Raw genomic sequence first — 22,715 nt, forward strand, 5'->3', positions numbered from 1 at the left:
CGGGGGCCGCTCCCGCCCCACGGCTACAGGTGGTCGCGGCGGGCCCGGCGGGGCGGGGAGGGACTCGATGGCCGCCCCCGCTCCGGGCAGCGCCGCAGCCCCAGCGGCGAGCGGGCCGCGCCCCGCAGCTTTGTTCCCCGGTGCCGGGAGCGGGCCGGGATCCGCGCGACCGCCGGCGGCCGGAGCGGGCCGGGGGGTGGGCGTAGGGCCGCCCGGAGCCCGGGAAACTTGTCCGGGCGCGGCGGGGGGGACGCGGGGGCACGGCGGCGAGATAAAGGGCCCCGGCGCCGCCGCGCTCCTCGCTCCCGGCCGAGTTAGGAGGAGCTGTTTTGCATCCCTTCACGTCAGCCTGCCTCATTCCCTCCTTCCTTCCTTCCTGCGCGCCCAGCGCCGGGCCCACGGCCCGCAGCCGCCGTCGCCCCGCGCCCTGCGGAGCCGCCGCGGGAGCGCACGGTGAGTCCCCGCCGCGCCCCGGGGCCGCAGCCCCCGCCCGGGGCCCCGCGCGTCGCCGCCCGCCCGCCCGCCTCCCCGCGCCGGGCCGGGAGCGATGGCGGCGGGCGGAGGGGGTGCGGGGCGGCGGCGGTGCCCGGTCCGCACGTGGGTCCGCCCGCCCCGCTCCGCAGCCGCAAGTTTCCCCACCGCCGCCGCGCGCAAAGTTTCTCCGCGGCCGCGGGGCCGAAGTTGCGGAGGGGCGGGAGGGGGCCGGGCGGGCCGGGCTCGGCTGCGGGGCGCGGGGTCAGGACCTGTTGCGGGGCGGCAGCCGGGTACGGAGCGCTCCCACGCCGGCACCGGGCCCCGAGCGCGGCGTCCCGGGGCGGGGGCTGCGGGGGAGGTGCGGGTGGGGTGGATGTGGGGGGGTCGCCGGGGTCGCGCTTAAATGGGGCCGCGCTGCGGGGCGGGGGCAACGCCAGAGGGGTCGGGGTCGGGGCCGGCCGCGCTGTCCGTGAGTCTGTCATCCCCCGGCTGTCACCCGCTCCTCACGCGGAGGTCCTCGTGGAAGGCGCGGGACAGCGGCGGGGCTGCGGGCTGACCGCGAGGCCACCGAGGTGCGAAGGAGCGCGGGGCGGCGGGGCCGGAGGTGTGGGGTGGGGGCGCGGAGCCGGCCGGCTGCACCGGGTTCGGGAGTCGGGGTGCCGCTCCTTTTGTCCGCCGGGGGCTGCGGGAGGGGCCGTGCCGGGGCAGGGCTGCGCCGGGCAGTGCTTGGCCGTGCTTCGGGGTGAGAGCAGCGCTCGGAACTTCCTGCAGCCCTTTGGTAGCTCCCTGATAACCGGCAGGATGTGGTGGGTACGTTGGTTACAATTAATGAGTAAGTCAATCACGAGTAGTTTCTTTGTCAGCATTCGGTGTGGCAGGAGGTGGCAGGAGGCGCCCAGCAGCACCTTCTCTCCCCGCAGTGCCCAGGGGTGCCCATGGGAGCTCCCACGGCAGCGCGGGCTCGGCTCGCGGGCTCCCGGCTGTTGCTGATTCCAAGCAGCCCAACGCACAGGTGGCGGCTCCATACACGCTGTCGCAGTGCGGCCCAGCCGGCGGCCACGCTGCTGAGGACACATCTCAGGTGTGTGGGACGCCCTCAGCCCACAGCTCTCCCAGGGAAGCTTCAGAAAGGCACAGAAGCGGCACTCTCTCCCGCTCCTCCTTGGAGCCCTTTGGCGTTGAGTTGAGGACCAGCAGCCGTGGCCGCAGCAGTGGGGCACCGCGGGTGCGCTTCCCCAGCAAAGAGCTCCAGAAACTGAGAGCCACCAGAGACAGGGCCTGCAGAGGTGCAGCGCTGAGGCTCTGGGGTTCATGCCCTCTGTGAATGCCCTACGCCCCGTGCGGCGGCACACCGGGTTGCAGTGACTCGCAGTGTCACACCAAGGAGCATTTCCAGCCTGAGCCTAAGGAGCTCGGCGGTCAGGAGTCGGTACTGGCAGTGCTGCAGGGAGAGCCTCCTTTGGAGGTGCCCAGCGCCTCCCTGCTGGCTCTGCTGACACCACGAGGGTGGGTCGGAGCTCTGCAGAGGTGTGTTGAGTCGGCTTTGTTGGGCAAACACGCAGAGGAGGCTTCTTGTTTATCAATGAGTTTAGGAAACAGCACAGAGCGAACGCAGAGCTGCAGTGCTGAGCGATGCCAGCAGCAGGTGGGCACTGAGGGGTTGCAGTGTGCAGGGAGCTCCTCTGGGGCCGCAGAGCCCACCCGGCCCGGCGCCCGACCACAGCAAAGGAGCCGTCCCTGAGCACTGTGTGCTCCTCAGCACGGCGGCAGCCGCAGCTCAGGCCTGGCAGTGTGGAGGGTGCTCCTTTATCTGAGGAATTCCTCCCCCTGATTCCGACCCGGACCTGCTCTGAGAACAGCATTTTCTTTCTCCAACTTCAATCTGAACGGGGTGAGGGGGATTTTAACCTCTCCCCACGGTGGTCTTTGCTCTCAGCTCCTTGACGGTCATTTGAATGACAATAGGGCGTTTTTAACAATCTAAATAGAAACAACATGTAATAATCCTGCCTAAAAACCTCTTTGTGAAGCGCGCAGCTCCCCTGCTCCCATTCCCCCGCAGCCTGTGGGATGGGCACCGTGAGATATCATGGCCTTTTCTGTAAAGGAGAAGTGAGAGGAGGGCCGTTTGTCTTTTCCAAACATCAGATCTGCTGAACTTCTGGGAACGTCCTCAAGCGGGAAGTAGGAGCACAACTTCCCTCTCCTCCTTCCCTGCCAGCCCAACTCGTACTTCACGGCGGAGAAACTGAGGCAGAAGGGCACTGTCTGGGCCGGGAGAGGAGAAGTCTTGTAAAAGTGTCACCTGTGGCTCCGTGAGCTGAGCTGGGGGGGGACTCGCAGGTCGGTGTGGGGCTGCAGGGCAGCACGGCCGCTCGGGGCTCAGCACAGGGCTCAGCCCCAGGGGAGCCGCGCTGCACAGCGGAGTGCAGAGCCGGGTGGAATTCCAACCTGGTAGCTGAGAAGTGATGGACGAAGGAGGAAAATCTGTAACCATTCATCACCCGATGCGTATGGGCAAATTATTTCAACAGCTGAATATTCCATACGTTTGTGGGACTTGCGTGGTGCACTGAGTGCAAAGCAGAGCAGTGGTGCACGCTGTTTTGGAAACACGGCTGCAGGCGGCTCAGGCAGCCCTTGTTGCCAAAGCAGGGGGGAAATGTGTTTGGATAAAAGCGGCCTTGTGGCCGAGGTACCAAGGGTGCAGAATGTCGATAAGGACTGCTAGAATGAAGGCGTTCCCGTGGCTGCTGTGGTAGGTGAGCATCCAGCCCAGAGCCTGCAGCTCAGTGCCCTCCGCTGTGTGCTGCTCCAGGCGCCGCCCTGGGAAGCAGCTGAGGAGCTCTGAGGTGTGCTGGTGGGCTCCTCCTCCCTGCACTGCTGCCCTCTGCACTATTACCTCTGTGTTGGTTTCATTGTGGGCAGACTTTGCCAGGCCTCCCCAGCATTTAATGCACGGAGCTGCTGCATTGGTGTGCTGCTGTGCTGACGCCCCGTGCACCTGCAGCTCCCCACGCACCCCGTGCAGCCGTTCCCATGCAGGTCTGCAGGACAGGGCTGGAGGCAGACACAGTGCAGAGCCAAATGCAGCTCCGGTGTGAAATTTCAGCTGCTGCGGGCTGCCAGGCCGGGGGCACTCAGCACAGCAGCACACAGAGGGACGCAGTGCGGTGGTGTGGATCCCTTCCCAGCTCTGCAGTGCCAGTGCCACCACCTTGGTGGAAGTGGTCTTCTGCATGGCCAGCTCAGCAGGCTCCGTACTGGCTCCTTACCAGCACATCTGAAGGAGAGAGAAAAGCAGCTCTGCTCAAAACGATCCCCAGACTTTTTGCTCGTAGGCTCTCAAACAGTCTTCAGTTCCACTTACAGCCTTTATCTTCTGAAGCCTCCATTCTGTGCCTGCCGCACACGTGTTACGTTCGGCAGGGCAGGGATGCCTCCCAGCTCAGGGCCGTTCTCCATATCAGTCACCGACTGCAGCACCGTGTGTTTTACCTGCTGGTGCTGCAGACTGTGTCATTAAGGGAAGAAAGACCCTCCACGCAGAGCCTTACCGAGCACAGACACAAAGTTGTGTGTGTCGAATCTCGCTCGCTGTGTTCCCGCAGTGCTGTGGCTCAGGGCTGATGGGCAGCAGGCGGCACCGAGCCGCAGCACCAGCCCTGGGGAGGGCTCTGGGAGAAGGAGGTCCGTGTGTGTGCATGCAGGTGTTTGCCAGCGTGTTCCTGAGCTTTGGTGAATTGCAAGCAGTGCGTGCATCGGCCGTGCTGCTCACGTCAGGGCAGGGCTGTGCGGGGATGGGGCACGGTGAGCAGCATGCAGGGCGAGCACTGAGGAGCGTTGGCAGTGGCTCTGGAGCTTTGGGAGAGCTCCGCGCACCAGGCAGACCCACACTGCTGCCCCACACCCCATTGCTTCCACTCAGCGGGTCGCTGGGAAGCGCTTCCTGAACGCGAATGCCCATCTTTCCAAAGTGCTGCCCTGTGCAAAGAGGGGTCTGAAACATTTTCACCTCTCAGATCTGAGAATAACGCGGCTTCTGCAGCTGAGCGGTTTGTTTTGCTCCTAAAATGGTGAGCGTACACCAGCAGTGCTGCTGGAGAAGTGGGAGGCAGTGGGGCTTTCCCTGAGGGTCGTTGCCCCCCGAGGCAGCTGGCTGGGAGCAGAAGGTTTGTGTGTCCACACCGAAAGCAGCGCTGGGCTGTTGTCCCCGCTCGGTCCCGGGGCCGCAGATGGCTGCTCTGCCCGTAGCAGAAGTAAGAGCCCAAGCACAATACGTGGTGGTTGCGGCTCAGGGGCCGCTTCCCAGCCGGCCATTGTTCACTGTGTGGAAGGGTTGGGCTGTCGGTGACGCCGGCTCCTGCTCACAGCCAGCCCCGCTGCGGGCTGCAGGGAGGCAGCACCGGGCCCAGCCCGCACTGCCTGGGTGAGCCGTGAGCCGGGATGCAAAGGCAGAAGTTGTTTGCAAGGAAAATGGCAGCACGTCACCAGGGCGGCATTGCCTTCGTGCCGCCGTTGTCTCACTCGGCCCTCTCTCTGTAGCACAGCGGGGCACGGCGGTGTTGTTGGGCCCCGTGCATTCCACGCCGTAACGTTTGGCTGTGTTTCCTCCTACAATCGCACCGCCAGGCATCACCGCAGCGCCCGGCGGCCGCCGTCCTGCACAACTGGATGTGAAGTTTTGCTGCTGCTGCACGTCTCCCCTTGGCCCAGGCCACGCGCGGGTCCCGCTCCAGCAGAGCAGCGGCGTTCTCCTCACTGCCTCCACTTCCACCATCCTCTCCTCCCTGCGCCTCCGCTCTCCCTTTGTCCCACGTTACATCGCCTCCCCACACCGCGCTTATTGCTCTGCACAGAGCTCCGTGCTGCCGCTGCGGGCACTGAGCGCCGTGCGTCCCGGCAGAGCAGCACCCGGCCCCGCTGCTGCCAGCAGTGCTGCGCAGCCCACACTCAGCACAGGGGCACCGCAGCCCCATAGCGCCCGCCCCACGCCCTCAGAGCGCCCCGTGTGCCCTCGGAGCAGCGCTGGGGTCCCGGCCCTGCGCTCTGCCTGCCTCCCGCAGCCTTCCTTCCCGGCAAGGTTTGCGCCTTGACCCACATCTCCAGCCCGGATCGCCTCTCGTGGCTGCGCCGTTTTGCTTTCTGTTCGCTGCTTTTTCCACCAGGGAAAGAAGGGAGGTTTCTGGAGGCCCTCCGTGCAGTCGGACCCTCCTGCGGGATCTCAGCATGCAGAACGCCGCCGACTTCTCCACATATCTGCATGTGTGATTACCAGAGGAGCATTTTAAAAGTAGCTCGGTGTCTCTTTCAGGGAGTCAGAAAGGAGCAGATTTATTCTCTGCTGCGCTGAGAATTAACTCTGCTTTCTTCCTTTTCCCTCTGCCCCCACTGGAAAGAGAGAGAATGTAAAAAAAGAAGAAAGGATTTACATTGTCGTCGTGATTGGCACAGTCTGTGAATGAGAGGTCATTTCATGTGGCTGTTTCTTTTCAGGCGCTCTTTTTTTCATGCACACTGTATTCAGGCTGGGAGCATTCTTTCTTTTCAAAGCTTCTCTGTCTGTCTCTCTCTTCCCCCTCCTTTATTTTTCATCCCTTTTCTTTACTTTTGCTGTCTTTTCATTCTGTTTTTCTCCTCCCCCTTGGGGCTCCATTTTTTCTTTCCTCTTTCCTCTATTCAGTTCCTTTTTTCTTTTCGCGTCTTTTTGAATAGCTCTTCTATTTTCGGAGAGGAAAGGGACCGTGTAGAAGAGAAGTCGTTGCAGCGAGCAGGAACTTGAAAGTCGCTCTTTCCCTGTTTATTTCACTTAAAAGCAAAAAAAAAAAAAAAAAAAAAAAAAAAAGAAAGAAAAAGAAAGCAAGCCCTGTTTTGCAGGGAGGAGGGACTGAGTGCCGCAGACCCCGCGCGGTGCGGGCAGTCCCGGCCGGGCAGGAGGGATCCGCTCCGTGTGCCGGCATCGCCGCGCTGCGCTGAGGTGCGGGCGAGTGGGGACATCCCAGGGCACGGCATGGCAGAGGGGCCGCATCTCTGCTGCGCAGGTGGGGGCGAGGCGCGGCCGGGGGGGCTTCGTGTGGAAGAGGAGCGCTGCGGTGCCCCCGATGCGGTGCTGAGGGCACGCGGGGCTGCAGGGCTGAGCTGAGCGCCGTGGGCTCGGGCGCTCCGCGTGCGGGGCTGCGGGTCGCGGCGCTGCCGGGCCGGAGGGCTCCCGGCTCCGCGGGGCTGCGCCGTGCCGCGGCGAAGGGCGCTGAGGGCAGCCGGGAGCGGACGGACCTCGCGGCGGTGGCGCTCAGCGAGTGAGATGCCGGAGCGGGGGCTGCGCCAGCCGTCCCCGTGCACTGCCACTTCCCCTTGGTTGGTTGGTGTCTCCCTGCCTGCTCAGAGTCAAAGCAGAAGCTGAGGGCCGCAGGAGCGCGGGTCAGGGCCGCTGGTTCTCCTTTGGTGTTGGACGGGCGGGAGGACGGAGCGTGGGGACGTGGGGACGGGGCTGCTCCAGGGCTGCTCCGCTGCCGGCTGCAAAGCACCGGGCAAAGGCGAAGCGGCGACGCAAACTGCAGCGCTGCACGAAAGGTGGGCAGCGTGTGGGGCAGCTCCCGTTGCCCAATCCTGGACAGCCGTAGCACGGGACTGCCGCCGAGCTCTGCCTTTGTCTGCAGGGCTGGGGAAGCACTCGGCTTCAGAACCGCTCCCAGCAGGGCTGGGTGCTCGGCGAGCCTTGGAGTCCCAGGCAGCACAGGGGCCACGGCCGGTCATGGAGAGGATTCTTTTCTTTGTGAGATTCAAATAATTGTAACCCAGAGATAGAGGAGACGTAGGAGGAGATGAAAAGCAAGAGAGAAAGCAAGCAAGCAAAGGACAGAGGTTTGGAATACAGAGGGAGATTAGGAGATAGATGAAAGAGAAAGGAGAGAGATAAGAGGGAGGCAGAGGACAGATCCACAGCGCCCAGATAGGGGTTGCCAGGGAAACGGGAAGGATGAGAGTGGTGGAGAGGAGAGGAGAGGAGAGGAGAGGAGAGGAGAGGAGAGGAGAGGAGAGGAGAGGAGAGGAGAGGAGAGGAGAGGAGAGGAGAGGAGAGGAGAGGAGAGGAGAGGAGAGGAGAGGAGAGGAGAGGAGAGGAGAGGAGAGGAGAGGAGAGGAGAGGAGAGGAGAGGAGAGGAGAGGAGAGGAGAGGAGAGGAGAGGAGAGGAGAGGAGAGGAGAGGAGTGCTGGGGGGGAAGGGGTGCAGGGTGGCAGCCCTGTGCTGTGCACTCCCCGTGCTGTCATTATCTGGGAATCACCCCTCCTTCCCCTCCACCTGTGTGACCAGGAGCCCGGTGGCTGAGCCCATCGGTGTTTGCTTTCCCCTCTGGGTGTGGGGATGGCAGTGAGACTGCTGGCAGGATCCCCCGATGTTGACAATGCGTGTGTTTAACACGGCCTGATGAGGAGGAGGTCGCTCCCTCCCTGACGCAGTTGTGCCACGCAGACACACCGTCACCGTTTTCCCCAGCCTGCTTGTGCCACCAAACACAGTGCCCTCATCACGGTGCAGCCCGGGGCTGTCCTTGGCTCTGGAATGTGGGTCCCCACGAGCAGCACTGCGCACCCCCCGTAGCTCCTTGCAGTGGGTCAGCATGCGCCGAGTGCTGTTCTCTATTCCACGGAGAACCCGCTAACAGTTTCCCTTAATGAGCTGAGTTGGGGGGCACCCAACGTGGAGGCGCTGGCGGAGCACATTGAAATGTTGGTTTGATTTCTTTAAGGAGGCCAAGTTTACTTTGTCAGCAGCACCCAGCAGGACGACTGTCCTGTATGGGGACACGCTGGGGGCAGAGAGCAGAACCCCCTCATTGCACAGCTCAGATGTGGGGACCTCATGAACCCCCCGGCCCCATGCAGAGCAGTGTCCGGTCGGTGTTGTGAATCATTGCAGTGATCTCTTGTGATTATCGGGGGGGAAGGATGCATTTTATTCTGCTTAAAATTTGCATGGATGCTGTGAGCAGCTTTATGGAAAAACCACGCTCAGACCGGGAGATGAAAGGCTGATTTTTTTCCTTTATCAAACTTGATGGAAAGCTCCTTTAGAAGAGAAAGAAAATAAGCCCAGAAGTGCTCGTGCAGATATTCGAGATCCAGCAATTAGCCGCTTGCTGTGGATGATGTGCACAGCCCCGATGCCCCCAGCGCACGCAGGGTCTGTGGGTGTGGGGCTGCCCCAAGTGCTGGAGCAGCACAGAGGGGATGGGGAGCCCAGCAGGCACAGCAGCACAGGGGAAGGCAAAGAGCTCAGCCCAGGCTGTGGTGCTGCTGGCACTGCGTGCGGCTCTGGCTCAGGGACTGATCCCTGCGGTGCACACAGCAGAACCAGCACGGCCTTTGCCCCCAGAGCACCGCAGCCACGGTGCCAGATGGGGAGTGTGGATGTGAGCGTCCCTCCTGAGCGACCCCAGTGCTGCAGAGAGGCACCGGTGTGCTCAGGGGCGGTGTGGGGGAATCGGTGAAGTAGGGGATTTTTGCCTAGAGATATTTCCCGGAAGAGTGATGGCTTTGCTGGGAAGTGGAGTGATGAAATTTGTGCGGCTGTTTGTTGGCACTCAGGGAGAGGCGGGCTGGGAGCAGGGCTGGGAGCAGGGCTGGGAGCAGGGCTGGGGCCGGGCAGTGTGCTGCGATGGGGCGCTAAGGAGGGCATGAGAAGTGGTCGGGGGTGTGCTGGTGCAGAGCTGTTCTGGATCAGGCCAAAGGGAGTGAGGCACCGCCCGTGGCACACAGAGCACTGTGCATGCAGGGTACAAACTCATCTGCCCGGTGGTGCTTTCCTGCTCGAAGCGGGCACTATCACAGCTGTTTGTCCCTCTGCAGGGTGTGCCACGCTCACCTATTCCGTGGAAGGGTGGAATTCAACCATTCGGTCCTTCCTGCGCCCGCCCGCTGCTGGCCTGGAGCAGTGCTAGGATGGGTGCTGGGACCATGGGACCCCCCCCCCCCCAGCGCCCAGCACTGCAGTGCAGCTCTGCACCCGGAGAGCCCCGAGTGTGTGCACACGGAGCTGGGGGTGCTGCTCCCGGCCCGGCCGGTGTGCTGGGAAATGGCACTCCTGGCCCCTGAGAGCCACGGGGAAGTGTGAGGGGGAAGTGAAACGGCACCGTCCCTCTGGCTGCCACTTCTCCCTGGTGTGGTGCTGTGCAGCTGCACTGACAGCTCTGTGGCTGCTGTGGCCGTGCTCCGTTCTGAGCAGCAAAGCTCGCTCACATACAAGAGCTTCAACGTTTGACAAAGTGCAAAGGGTCCTCTGTGTGACACAGGCCTGTATTTAGTGCCAGGAGCCCAGAGAGCCACGCTTATTCCCTTGCTCAGAGTGCTGCAGAGGAGGATCTGTCACTGGATTTCTCTGAAAGCCTCTGGTTATTGGTGGTATTTGGTTGTTTGCTTTTCTCAGACACGTGAGTGCTGGGAGCTGTGTGTGTGCAGCACTCCCGGTCACAGCGCTGTGCCACGGAGGAGCAGAGCTGTCCCCACTGCTGCTCCAGCTCTGCACTGCACAGCGGGACCCGTCCTGCCCCGCTGGCTGCAGGGAGCAGAGCCACTGCCCCAGGCAATCAGTGGGGTGTGATACGTCGGTTTGGAGAAATCAACCCTTGGATAAAGCGTGATCCAAATGGGCTGGAACAGACGTTCAAGTGAGGAACAGTAATTGCTGCCTTGTGCCCCAAAGTGAGGAAGAGAGCAAAATCCCGACCGGATCCGAGCAGCTTTTCCTGCTTTCCGTCTCCTCCCGCCCGCACAGACGGAAGGGACCCGGCCTTCCTCCCCAGGGAGCTCCTGTTGTGTAAAGCTTCCTCCCTGCAGCACGAATGGCGCAGCTCTGGGAGCTGTGTTCCTTCCGGGAAGCTGCTGCCCGCTGCGAGGCGCCCCGAAGCCCCGGCGCTGCGCTTCCCATCACAGCACCCGCACCGCTCCGTGCCCGGCCCTGCTCCGGCTGCAGCTCCGCTGTAGGGATGCTGAGAGCCTGATACGGGGGCTCCAATGTTCTGAGAAGGAGGGCGATGCACAGCCCACGGTTGCTGCTCTCCGGCCTCATGGGTGCTCCTGCGACTGCGACAGCATCTGGCTTAGGGTTTGTTCCTGTTTCACCTCCCCCGCAGGATTCCTCTTTGTTGCAGCTGCAGAAGTAATTCCATTGAGTGGGAAGTCCCCCCACAGGAGGAAGCTGCACCTCCTGCTCACCCGGGGCATTGCTGCCATCCCATTGCTGCCCTGCCCGCCCCGGGGATGGGCCCTGCTGGGGGCTGTGATCCCACGCAGCAGAACGCCCCAGATGTCCCCACACGGCGGCTGCGTGGCCGCGCTCCCCACCAGCACGCTGCTCCCACCGCCAGACTGCCTGCCGCTTTAAGCAGCTCTCCCACTTCTCTCTCCCACTTTCTCTTTTGCTTTGTCTGTGATCCTCCCTCCGCTGTTTCCCATTGCTGCTTCTCGCAGCCGGGATCGTCAGAGTGTGGGACGGCCGCAGGGCTCTGGGTGCTCCCTGCCCCTCCTTCCTGCAGGGCTGCTCCCGCTGCTTTGCCCCCCAGCAGCGTAGGATCGCTGCCCAGGGAGGAGCAGGTGCTGCCGTGTGGGCTCCCCGGGGATCCTCGGGGAAGCGCGCGGTGAGGAGTGGGGCCCACGAGGCTGTTCCTTTGCCAGGGACGCTCAGCAGCAGTGGGAACTGACAGTGGTGCTTTGGGGTGCAGCTCTGCAGTGCTGGCGGTGATTGCTGCTGTCTGTGGCACTGCTCAGCCCCTGCTCCGGGGTTGGGCACTATTTCCATTGGAGCGATTTGCTCACAGGATCCTGTGCTGCCAACGAGCCCGTGCAGGCTGTTCCATCAGCCCGTCCCACTGCGCTGCGCTCCTCCCTGCGCAAATGAGCATCGCTCTGTGTCAGTTGTGAGCAATTGTTTGACTTTCTTCCTGGAAGCAGATGGAATTATTGAACAGCATGAGGAGTCCTGCAGGAGCCTCCAGAGGGCAGCTGGGATGCTCTGCACGCTGAGTTTCGGTGCTTCCTGCTCTGTGGGCAGCGTTAGGATGGGATGAGTCCCACTGAGCCCTGCCGGGAGCGCTGAGCGGTGTTTGGCTTTCTGACCGGTCCCTGAATTGCGTGGGATTGTGTCAGTGGGAACTGCTGCGTGGGGGTCTGCACAGGGTGGGAGGGAGCACTAACAGCTGTCCTCTCCTCCACAGCCATGACCACGCGGGGCACTGACATGGACCGTTTCACCGAGTGCGGGACGCAGACGGACGCCGTGGTGGTGCTGTCCCTGGCACAGGCTGCAGTGCTGGGCTTAGTGTCCGACAATGAGCTGCTGGGGGCCACCGTCAGCCCTGCTGGCTTCTTCCCAGGGCTGGGGGGGGAGGGAGAGCCTGACATCACAGCAGAGCCCGAGAGCGAGGGAATGGCGCCGGACGGGCAGGAGGACGAGTCCCTGGAGGCAGAGTGCTCCCCGGAGAAGCACGCGCGCAGGAGGAAGCGGCCCCCGGTGAGGCTGCTGCCCAAGGTCAAGCGCGAGGAGGCGGAGGCGGAGGTGTTCGAGGTGGCCGTGCCCGAGGAGGACGAGGCCGATCTGCAGCACGGTGCCCCGCCCGCCCCCCCCCCGGACCCCACGCCGGAGCCCAGCGGTGTCGTGAAGATGATTGACCTCAGCACCTTCAGCAGGAAGCCCCGGCGCCTGCGGCACCTGCGCCGGCACACGCGCCAGCAGCCCCACGGCCGCGAACCCAACCCGGCGCAGGGCACCGCGCAGACACCGTGCGCCTTCGAGGCGGGAGCCCCGTCCCCTGGGGAGCCCGAGGCGCCCGCGTCCCCCGAGCGGGTGAAGAGCGAGCAGGGCTTCTCGTGGCAGGAGCCGGGGGAGATGGAGGCGGATGCTGCGGGTGACAACAGCGAGCACAGCAAGAAGGCGCAGCTGGACCGGCTGGACATCAACGTGCAGATCGACGACTCGTACCTGGTGGAGGCGGGGGACCGCCAGAAGCGCTGGCAGTGCCGCATGTGCGAGAAGTCCTACACCTCCAAGTACAACCTGGTGACCCACATCCTGGGCCACAACGGCATCAAGCCGCACTCCTGCCCGCACTGCAACAAGCTGTTCAAGCAGCCCAGCCACCTGCAGACCCACCTGCTGACCCACCAGGGCACGCGGGCCGCACAAGTGCGAGGTGTGCAGCAAGGCGTTCACGCAGACCAGCCACCTGAAGCGGCACATGCTGCTGCACACCGACATCAAGCCCTACAGCTGCCGCTTCTGCGGCCGCGGCTTCGCCTACCCCAGCGAGCTGAAGGCACACGAGGTGAAGCACGAGAGCGGCCGCTGCCACGTCTGCGTGGAGTGCGGGCTGGACTTCTCCACGCTCACCCAGCTGAAGCGGCACCTGGCCACGCACCAGGGCCCCACGCTGTACCAGTGCCTGGAGTGCAGCAAGTCCTTCCACTACCGCAGCCAGCTGCAGAACCACATGCTGAAGCACCAGAATGTCCGGCCCTTTGTCTGCACCGAGTGCGGCATGGAGTTCAGCCAGATCCACCACCTCAAGCAGCACTCGCTCACGCACAAGGTAGGTGCTGTGCGCAGCACGGAGCGCCCCGGGCCGCCGCCTCACCGTGCCCAGAGGAGGTGTATTGGCCACAGAGGGCGTTGGGGTGCCTGCAGCCCAGGTCAGCCCAGAGCTGCCTCCGGGCAGCAGGCAGTGACCGCAGCACAGCGCCCGCTCCGTGCCGGGCAGCTCAGCTCGGCTGCCCCCTCCCCACCTGCGCTCACCACCTCCCACGTCCCCGCAGGGCGTGAAGGAGTTCAAGTGCGAGGTGTGCGGGCGCGAGTTCACGCTGCAGGCCAACATGAAGCGGCACATGCTCATCCACACCAGCGTCCGGCCCTACCAGTGCCACATCTGCTTCAAGACGTTTGTGCAGAAGCAGACGCTGAAGACCCACATGATTGTGCACTCACCGGTGAAGCCATTCAAGTGCAAGGTACCGTGGGGCCCCGGGGGTGGCCGGGGATGGCGCCCGGCATGCTGGGTTCTGCGAGTGCGGGGGCTGCAGAAATAGCAGCAGTGAAGGAGAGGTGCGGGAGGTTGGCGGGGAGGGCGGGCAGCCCCGTTAGAGATCACTGGGGAGCAGTCGGGGCCCCCAGCAGTGAGGTCAGTTCTGCACAGCCGCATCCCCAAGGCTGCGGCCGGGATTTTGCTGGGGTTGGGGGCTGCAGGACCCTGCTAACCCCAGAACGTTGCTGCAGGTCTGCGGGAAGTCCTTCAACCGCATGTACAACCTGCTGGGCCACATGCACCTGCACGCGGGCAGCAAGCCCTTCAAGTGCCCCTACTGCTCCAGCAAGTTCAACTTGAAAGGCAACCTGAGCCGGCACATGAAGGTCAAGCATGGCGTGATGGACATCAGTCTGGACAGTCAAGGTAGGTGTGAGCCGTGCAGGAGCTGTGCTGGGCTCTGCGTGTCGCAGGCTGGGTGCTGTGCTCGCTGCTGGCTTGCTGCAGGAGCAGGACCGAACCACAGTGCCCATAGCGAATGCTCCTTGGGTGCTGTGGTGGGGAGGGGGCTGCTGTGGGGAGGGGGCCACAGGGCCCCGCGGGCTGATAGCGGCTTGTGTGCGCTGTGCATTAGATCCCATGATGGACCTGTCTGGGGCTGAGCACACCGAGCTGGACGGGCAGCAGGAGATGGAGGACTACGAGGAGGAGAACTCGTACGGCTATGAGGGTGTGGGGAACCCCCCGGACGACAGCGTGCTGGCAGAGCAGGCCATGAAGGAGATGGCGTATTACAACATGTTGTAGCAAGGAGGGCGGGTGGCCCGGGGTGGGCGGGGGGGTGGCGAAATGGACCCGGCGTGTAAGAGAACTGCTGCTGGGGTGCAGTGCTGCTGCAGGGGGGTGAGCAGGGGGCAGGCAGGGATATCCCTAAAGCACGGCTGGGCACAGGGCGGGGAGCCTGGGAGAGCTCTCGCCTTCATGGGGACGTTCCCGCTGGGGCCCGTTCTCCCTAAACCTCTGGAGAAGGAGTGCCCCTCTGCCCGCTGCCCTGCCACCCCCCTCGCCCCCCACACCTCAGTGCTGGCCGGGCCCTCGCCCCGCTCCTCACCCGCAGCCCTGTGTGATGTACTTGAAGCCGGCAGGCTGCGCCCCAGCAGACGATGAGCGTCGCTGCTGATCCTACCTCCTGGGTCCCCGCTCGGCTGCGCCGTGCCATGCATCAGCCTGGCATCCCCTGCATGGAGACCAGCACTGCACCACCCCGCGCTCCCCAGCTCCTCACAGCGCAGAGCGGCTCCTGTTGCTCTGGCACCGGCGCTGAGCTGGTACGGGCAGAGCTGGGCAGGCCACGAGAGGCCACAGGGCACACACACAAAGAGTATTTTCTTACAAACTAATTGCAAAGCTCAGCGGAAGCAGCAGCTCTGAGTACAGAGCGGCTTTGGTGAGCGATGTATTTAAAGGAAGGCAAACCCTGTTCAACTTGAGCAAATGATGGTATTTTGAAAGTAATTTATTTTTTTCAGATGTGCCGCGTGGTTGGATTTATCTTTTCACTGAGTTCAGTTTCCTTCAACCAATGTTCTTTGTAAACCTGTGTAACGTGTGTGATCTGTGGAGCTGTGCGGGGCTGCGGGGGCAGCAGGGCCGGGCGGGGGTCCCATGCCCACAGGGGCTGCACTGCTGCACCAATGCTGCACACTGCTGCCCCGTGAGCATCTCCAGCCCGGGCTGCAAGAAGGAGCGTGCCCTGGAAATGCAGCCCCGGGGGGCTGTGTGCCCCCTCCCTGCCCTGTGGTGGGAGCAGGCTACAGGGGTGCCCTTGGGTCACGGCACAGCCCTGCCAGCCCAGGACACCGCATCCCCATCCTTGGGGCACACAGTGGCTGCGTCCTGCAGCGCAGAGGGGAAGGGAGGGGGCAGCCAGAGCCAAGGGGAGGCCGCGTGCTGACCCCACAGTGTGTGACTGGTGGGTGCCACCACCCAGCCCAGTGCTCCTGCACCTGGAGCCCCCCCACCATGGCTCAGCACCCCCTCCACCCTGGGCCCCTGTAGATGCAGCTCCTTCAGCCCAACCCCCCCCTCCCAGCACAGCCCCCCACGCCCACCCCATATCCCCACATCTACCTCTGTCCCACTACCAAAAAGCACCGCACCCCACGCCGCACTGTGCCGGAGAGCTGTTGGGGTGCACCCTGCACTGTGTCTGCAGAGCGGTCGCCCCCCTCCCCCCCCCCCCCGTGCAAAGCCCTACTGTGTTTATTTTTGTCTATCTCCTCGGTTGGAAGAGTTGTTCAGCAATAATTCTAAATAAATGAATATTCTTTAGCTGCTGCTGCCTGCTGCACCAGGAGCGCATGGACCCCCGCGCCCCATGCACACCACGCACACACCACGGGCCGGGATGCGTTTAATGGCCGTTTGGCACCACGAGGTCAGAAGTTACATAAATTACAGCATGGTGAAGGGCAGCCCCCCCCACATCCCTTCCTACAACCCCCCCTAAAAACGCTTTAAAAACACACGTAGGAAAATGGGTTATAAAAATGAGGGGAACGTTCCTGAGCCGTGGAGGAGCTGCGGGTGCCGCTCGCGGGGTGTTAGCAGTGAGGTAACGGCGGGCGGCACCCGGGGGGGGGTCCTCTACTTTTTGCCCAGGGCCTTGTCCAGGTTGTTCTTGATGGCATCCAGGAAGTCGGTGGTGTTCACAAAGTGCTCATTCAGCTTCACGCTACGAGAGAAGGGCAAGGAATGGGGATCCTGCCCCCCCCCAGCCACAGCCACCGCCCAGCACAGTGAGAGCCCTAAATAGCTGCCCGCTGCCTCGTGGCACGCACTGCCCACCCCCCCCCCCCCCCGCAGCCACACATACTTGGCCAGCCCATGGATGCAGCCCGCCAGGTCCTTCGTCATCGTCCCGCTCTCCACGGTCTCGACGCAGACCTTCTCCAGCGTCTGAGCGAACCTGGGGGCAGCGCACTCAGCAGCAGCCGTGGCCCAGCAGTTCCCCATGCGCCACGTGGGGCAGCCCTGGAGCACCCCCCTCCCCCCCCCAGCCCCCCACCCCACTCACTTGATCAGCTCTGGGTTGCTGTCCAGCTTGCCCCGGTGCTCCAGCCCGCGCGTCCAGGCGAAGATGCTGGCGATGGGGTTGGTGCTGGTGGGCCGTCCCTGCGGGCAGACAGCCCCCCACTCAGCGGTCTCCCCGGGACCCCTCACTCAGGGACCCCTCAGGGCACAGCCCACCTTCTGGTGCTCCCGGTAGTGCCGTGTGACGGTGCCGTGTGCCGCCTCCGCCTCAATGGTCTTCCCGTCGGGGCACACCAGCACCGAGGTCATCAGCCCCAGCGAGCCGAAGCCTACGGCGGGACGGGGTCAGGGCGGGACGGGGGCACGGAGCCCCGCCAGCCCCAAAGCTGCCAGCGTCACCTTGGGCCAGGATGTCCGACTGCACGTCACCGTCGTAGTTCTTACACGCCCAGACGAAGCCGCCCGAGGACTTGAGCACCTGCGCCACCATGTCGTCGATGAGCCGGTGCTCGTACCAGATCTTCAGCTTGTCGAACTCCGTCTTGTAGTGCCTGCAGCGCAGCGGTCAGCGGCACCGCAGCGGCACAGGGCGCCCACCCAACGGCCCGGCCCGGCCCCACGCCGCCCCCTCAGCTCCGTACTTATCGAAGATCTCCTGGAAGATGTCCTTGAAGCGCCCGTCGTAGGCCTTGAGGATGGTGTTCTTGGTGCTCATGTACAGCGGCCACTTCTTCTGGATGGCGTACTGGAAGCAGCTGTGCGCAAAGCCCGAGATGGACTGCAAAGGACGCGCGGTGCTACGCTCAGTGGGGTCCCCCAGGCTCCCCTCGGGCCTCACGGCACCACGGAGCTCCCTCGCAGCCCCCCGGTACCTCATCCGTGTTGTACATGCCCATGCCCACGCCGCCGCCGGGGAAGTTGAACACCTCCCACTCCTTCACCCCGCTGCCATCCTTCGGCGTGAAGACCATCTTGAAGGTCCCGGACTTGTTCACCACGAAGTCAGTGGCTTTGTACTGCGTGGGGCTGTGTATCAGTACGGGGCCGGGCAGCAGGGAGCGCCCCCAGCCCCACACCGCCGCGCTCACCTGGTCGCCGTGGGCGTGCCTGCCTATAGTGATGGGCTGCGTCCAGCCCGGCACCAGGCGCGGGATGTTCTTGCAGATGATGGGCTCCCGGAACACCGTCCCGCCGAGGATGTTCCGGATCGTCCCGTTGGGGCTCTTCCACATCTTCTTCAGTTTGAACTCTGTGAGGTGCAGCAGTGAGGCACGGGGTGCTCAGCCAGCACCACCCAGCACAGCCCTCACGGCCCCCCTAGCCCCCTTGTGCCGTGGGCAGCTGCCACAGCCCTGTGCCAGCAGCACAGTGCCCAACTCACAGCCAGCCCCGCGACACCGGGGTCCCACATCCTCCCCCCGGCCCCCTCCCACCTTCCACCCTGGCCTCATCGGGTGTGATGGTGGCACACTTGACGGCCACGCTGTACTTCTTGGTGGCCAGCGCCGAGTCGATGGTGACCTGGTCATCCGTCTTGTCCCGGTGCGGCAGCCCCAGGTCAAAATACTTCAGCTGCACGTCCACGTTGGGCAGGATCAGCTGCGGGGGGAGGGTCAGAGCGGGGCTGTGTGAGAGCAGCACAGTGCAGCGCAGCACAGCCAAACCCGGCCCCTGCTCCCCCCCCTCCCCCCCGCGCGCCGGAAGCCGCACTGTGCGCACCACCTGCTTCCTGCAGGGAACACGGGCCGCCCGCGCCCCCGCAGCCCCCACAGCCCCGTACCTTCTCCTTGATGAAGGCCCAGATGATGCGTGTCATCTCGTCGCCGTCCATCTCCACCACCGGGTTGGCCACTTTGATCCGCCTGTCGGCATCTGGCGGCAGCAGGGCGTCGTGGGGCACCGCGTGGGGACAAACTCACACGGCGCCGGCTGCGCTTCGGGGGCAAAGCGCCACACGGGGCCGGGACCGGGCTTGGTGCAAAGCCTCCATGGGGGCAAGAGGGGTTGGAGCACAAAGCCCCCCACCCAACCCGGGGTACCGGGGCTGAGAGGGTCCGGTCCGGGCGCGGGTCGGGGTGCCGGGTGCTGGGGGTCACCCCTCACCGGGGCCCACCCCACTCATGGCACAGACGTGCCGGGAGCGCCCTGAGCTGCACGACCCCACGCGGGGCCGGGACTGGAGCGGCTCCAGGTGCAAACCCCACTCAGGACGAGGGTGCAACGTGAAGGACAAAACCCCACGCGGGAGCGGGACGTGGCCCGGTGCAACCCCTCGGTGGCCGTGGGGACACAAACTCGGCCGGGTGAGGGCGCAGCCCCCCCGTCCCGTCCCGTCCCGTCTTCAATCCGGGTCGCCACGGCGCGCGGGGAGAAGTGCCGGGGGCGGGGCCGTCTGCACACGGCGTTGGGGCCGAACCGTGCCGAACCGCGCCGGTCCTCCTCAAACCGCTCCGAACCGCGCCGCGCCCCCTCCCCGCACCCCTCCACCCCGCGCCCTCCCCGTCCCAAAGGACACCCCCCGCCCGCCCCGAGGTCACCGCACTCACAGTGCCGCCGCTGCCCCGGGGGTCCCAGCGCGGTGCAGGCGGCGGGGGGGGTGCAGCGGGACAGCCCGGCGGCGCGGCTGAGCGCCGGGACAGCGCGGAGGCAGCGGGCGGCCATGGCGCGGCGCGACGGGGCGGCGGTGGCGGCGGAGAGGGGACGCGGTTCGCTCCGCCCCGGGGCGGTGCGTAAAAGTCTGCGCCCGGCACCCCCGCGTTGGGCCCCGCACGGGACGGGGGAGGGGGCTGTAGGCCGTCGCTGCCCCCGTCCCGTAGCCCACCCCGTAGCCCCGTGGGGTGCCCCAATAGAACCCTCCAGGTGGAAATCCTAAGGGCGTGAGTTAGCCCGTGGTGTGCAGCGGGGTGTGCTTAATGCAGGGCACGAACGGTGCCAAGGCGCAAGGTGACCGGGCGGGGATCGGCTCTTGGTGTGGCCCCCCCCGGGCTGCGTGCATCCCCCTCCTGCTCCGCGGAGATAGTGGGGGGGCATGGCACAGTCCGGCTGCGTACGGTGGCATGGCATTCAGGGCGCGCATACGGTGGTAAGGCATTCAGGGTGCAGAGGGCGCACTGCGTGTCCCCGTGCCCTTGGGGGGGTTGGGGGGAACGTGGTGCCTGCACATCTGGGCGGCGTGCTGCCAGCTCAGCCCTCAGAGGGCACAGAGCTTTCCCTACATAGACGTGAGCGATCCATCACGTGATGTGGGCACCGCACCGAGCGGGACGCGGCGCTGCTGCTCTCTGCGGAGCTCTGTCCGGACTGACCCTGGCAGAGGGGCACTGTGCCCCACGGACGCTGCGCAGGCTGTGGAGCTTTGCGCTTCCACTCGGGCCAGCGGGCGGCTTTTTTTAGCCACGAAGGCTGGGCAGATCCCACTTTGGGAAGCGGAGCAGAACAACAGGCGGCCCCGAGCAGAGGGGCTGCAGGGAGGAGGCGGCGGGGAGGCAGGGCTGGGCACAGTGACGTCCGCTGGCTTTAACATTAACCAGAGCTGCGGGCGGCGGGCTGCCAGCTGTGGGGGGCTGCCAGCTGCAGGGGCCGCCGCTCCAGGGCAGCGTGGGGGACTCGGGACCCCAACGTACCCACTGCAGCTCACTCTGCACACAGCCACGTGGCCGGCACCGTGGGGCTGCCCCATGGCGGGCTGTTGGTGTCATGGGAGCGATTTGGGGGCCGCCCCACGACCGCAGCGCTGCCCCCCCCCACCCTGCGGTCAGTGACCTCGTGGCAGGGACGAGGTCAGGGCAGTGCGGCCCTGCTGGGGAGCAGCCATGTGGCACCGTCCCAGGAAGGGCGGCCTCCCAACAAAGGAGAGCATAGTTGGCTGGAGCCCGAGCAGCTCTCCACAGCTGGGTGGCCCCAGCAGGGTCAGTGTGGGCTGCGGAGGGCGGGGGCCACGCTCCAGCCCTGCTTATGGAGCAGTTTGTGCCAGGGGAGTCTGACAGCTGTGGTTTGAGTGCCCCAGCAGGGAATAACGAGGGACTGCTGGGGGTGTGTGTCATCTGTGCCCCTCCACAGCCCCCACAGCAGCCCCGCAGCTCACCCTGCTGCCCCCAAAGCTGAGAGCCGCCCAGAGCCCAGGAGCAGCCAGGGCCATCCAGGGCAGCGCAGCAGCTCCAGGGACACAGTGACAGCAGCAGAGCAGCCGGGCTGCCAGGGCTCGGTGGCACAGCAGGCAGATGGCAGCGCTCAGGGATGTGGCACAGCTGAAAATGCAAGTGGAATGGTGAGGATGAGGAGCTTCCCGGAGGTGTGGGGCTGAGGCTGGCAGGCTGCACTTGGTGCTTGGCTCCACACAGGGCTGTGCTGTTGCTGCAGCTCTGCTCAGGGGCTGTGGGGGCTCAGCACCCGGGACCCCCGTGCTGGGCCTCCCCAAGCACCCATTAAAGCTCAGGGTGACTCCAGCGGCTCTGTTCACAGGCAGCTCCTGGCCGGCAGCCTCAGGCTGTGCGTGGCTCTGGGCAGACACCAGCAGCCACACGCTGCCCCAAAGGCCCGGATCCATGCGGCACCACCAGGACCTCACGGCAATGCCCTCGGCCACACACACATCCCTGCTATCCGTGCACCCGCCATACATCGCCAACACCTCTGCCCCTGGGGCTGCCCGAGAGCAGCCCCTCCCTGGAAGCGCCCACAGAACCGCTCCCCATTCCCCACGGCTCTCACGCAGCACTGCGGGGGGAGCAGCACCGTCCGGGGCCGACGGCACCGCCGCACCGAGACCCCCCCACTCCTGCACACCCCCCCTCCAGGGCTGCCTCCTCTCCGATCCCCGAACCCGGCCCGGGCGGACGGCGGCGGCGCTGCCGGCGGTGTTGAGCCGCGGGGTGGGGGGGTGGGCCGGGCGGGGCGGCCCTTTGTTGCAGGCGGCGGGCGGAGCAGACGGAGCCGCCCCGCACCGCCCCGCGGCCCCCGCGGGCGGGGAGCCCCGGAGCCGCCCCGCGCTGCAGGCGGGATCCGCGCCCCGAGCCGGTAAGCGGCGGGCGGGGTGCGTGCGTGCGTGCGTGTGTGTGCAAAGGAGATGTGCGGGGGGATGCGTGTGTGTGTGCGTGTCTGTGTGTGCACGCTGCTGGGCGGGCGCTTATGTGCTACCGTGCAGCGCCTGTGCGCGGGTTAGGGGAGGGGGGGGGGGGGCGCGTGTGTGTTCGTGCACGGGAGGTGTTTAAGGGGGGGGCTGCGCTCGGATGGGGATCCCCACGGATGCGTGTGCACAGTGGCAGCGGCCGCACAGAGCTTGCAAGAGCCGTGGGGTGGCAGAGGGCCTGCATGTGTGCAAGGGCGTGTGCAACGCGTGCAGGGTGTGCGTGTGTGTGCACAGTGTGTGGTGCAGGAGCACTCAGGCCGCATGTAGGGACTGCTGCCCACAGCAGCGTGGGGCTGCACTCATTGCGTGTTTCCAGGTGTGTTTGCAGTGTGGGGTGTGTGCCTCCCGTAAGCGCCGTGCGTGTGTTTACATGCGTGTGGGGGTGTGTTCCACACACTGCCTGCCCCAGGAAGTGCACACACAGCGTTATGGCCGCGTCTGGGTCGGCTGTGAGGAGCTGTGTGTGCTCTGTCACACGTGGGACGTATGTGTGCATTGTGTGTCCCACCTGTGGGAATGTGTGCGGAGCAGGATGTCTGCATGCTGTGTGCACACTGCGTGTCCTGGGTGTGCAGACACCGCACTGATGGTGTTGAGTGTCACAGCAGCCGTGGGGCTTCGGGTGGGGGACGGTTGGGGCCGTGCAGGTCGTGGGGTCTCAGTGTCAGCCTCTGATGTCTGCTCCTGCAGTGCTGTGGCTGCTCTTAGATTCCAGGAACCCATCTTCCTGCAGGCAGCACTCCAGTGAAAGGCGCCGCTGTGCCTGCAGGGAGCAGGGCCGAGGAGAGCAGTGCTGGGTTTGGGCTCTGCGGGGCCGAGGGTGGCTAGGAAGGGGTCACGCATCCCTGCACCAGGACCCCCTCCTTCCTGCACCCTGCATGCAGTGCGGAGCCGCCCCATCCCGGCCCCCTGAGGGGTGTGCGGTGCTCCGGCTCTGTCCTATGCCGGGGGTGCCCAACACGCGGGCGGTGCTCGGCGTCCTGCGGCATTCGAGGCCGGTGTCTGCAGGGCAGGGGGGCTGCTGGGGGGCTCCGGGCCTCACGCGCTGCAGGATGGGGGCTGGTTCCAAGCGG

The 22,715-nt window shown here is 65.0% G+C and overlaps 2 protein-coding genes across 2 annotated transcripts; one reads left to right on the forward strand and one right to left on the reverse strand.

Moving 5' to 3' along the window:
- The first annotated feature begins 392 nt into the window (after positions 1-392).
- ZNF710 (zinc finger protein 710) lies at positions 393-15,077 on the forward strand. The gene is given in 6 exon segments (XM_003641833.6): positions 393-453; positions 11,682-12,640; positions 12,642-13,052; positions 13,276-13,467; positions 13,733-13,907; positions 14,116-15,077. Coding segments are annotated over 5 exon segments (1,908 nt in total). The 5' UTR covers positions 393-453; positions 11,682-11,683; the 3' UTR covers positions 14,289-15,077.
- An 804-nt stretch (positions 15,078-15,881) lies between these two features.
- IDH2 (isocitrate dehydrogenase (NADP(+)) 2, mitochondrial) lies at positions 15,882-19,185 on the reverse strand. Its single transcript, NM_001031599.2, has 11 exons — positions 19,061-19,185; positions 18,295-18,386; positions 17,948-18,113; positions 17,603-17,763; positions 17,387-17,530; positions 17,156-17,292; positions 16,914-17,065; positions 16,731-16,843; positions 16,558-16,655; positions 16,357-16,449; positions 15,882-16,215 (listed from the first exon to the last, which is right to left on the reverse strand). Exons 1-11 carry the CDS (start codon positions 19,173-19,175, stop codon positions 16,128-16,130), a joined length of 1,359 nt encoding a protein of 452 aa, NP_001026770.2. The 5' UTR covers positions 19,176-19,185; the 3' UTR covers positions 15,882-16,127.
- Positions 19,186-22,715: the final 3,530 nt, after the last annotated feature.

Source organism: Gallus gallus, chromosome 10, assembly GCF_016699485.2.
Source record: "Gallus gallus isolate bGalGal1 chromosome 10, bGalGal1.mat.broiler.GRCg7b, whole genome shotgun sequence".
NCBI lineage: Eukaryota > Metazoa > Chordata > Aves > Galliformes > Phasianidae > Gallus > Gallus gallus.

Excerpts from the sequence above, each read along its gene's own strand:
- IDH2 (NM_001031599.2), bottom strand. The coding sequence starts at position 19,175 with ATGGCCGCCCGCTGCCTCCGCGCTGTCCCGGCGCTCAGCCGCGCCGCC. Across the intron at positions 17,764-17,947 it reads CGATGAGGCCAGGGTGGAAG|AGTTCAAACTGAAGAAGATG; the intron begins GTGGGAGGGGGC and ends TGCACCTCACAG. Across the intron at positions 16,656-16,730 it reads ACTACCGGGAGCACCAGAAG|GGACGGCCCACCAGCACCAA; the intron begins GTGGGCTGTGCC and ends GTCTGCCCGCAG.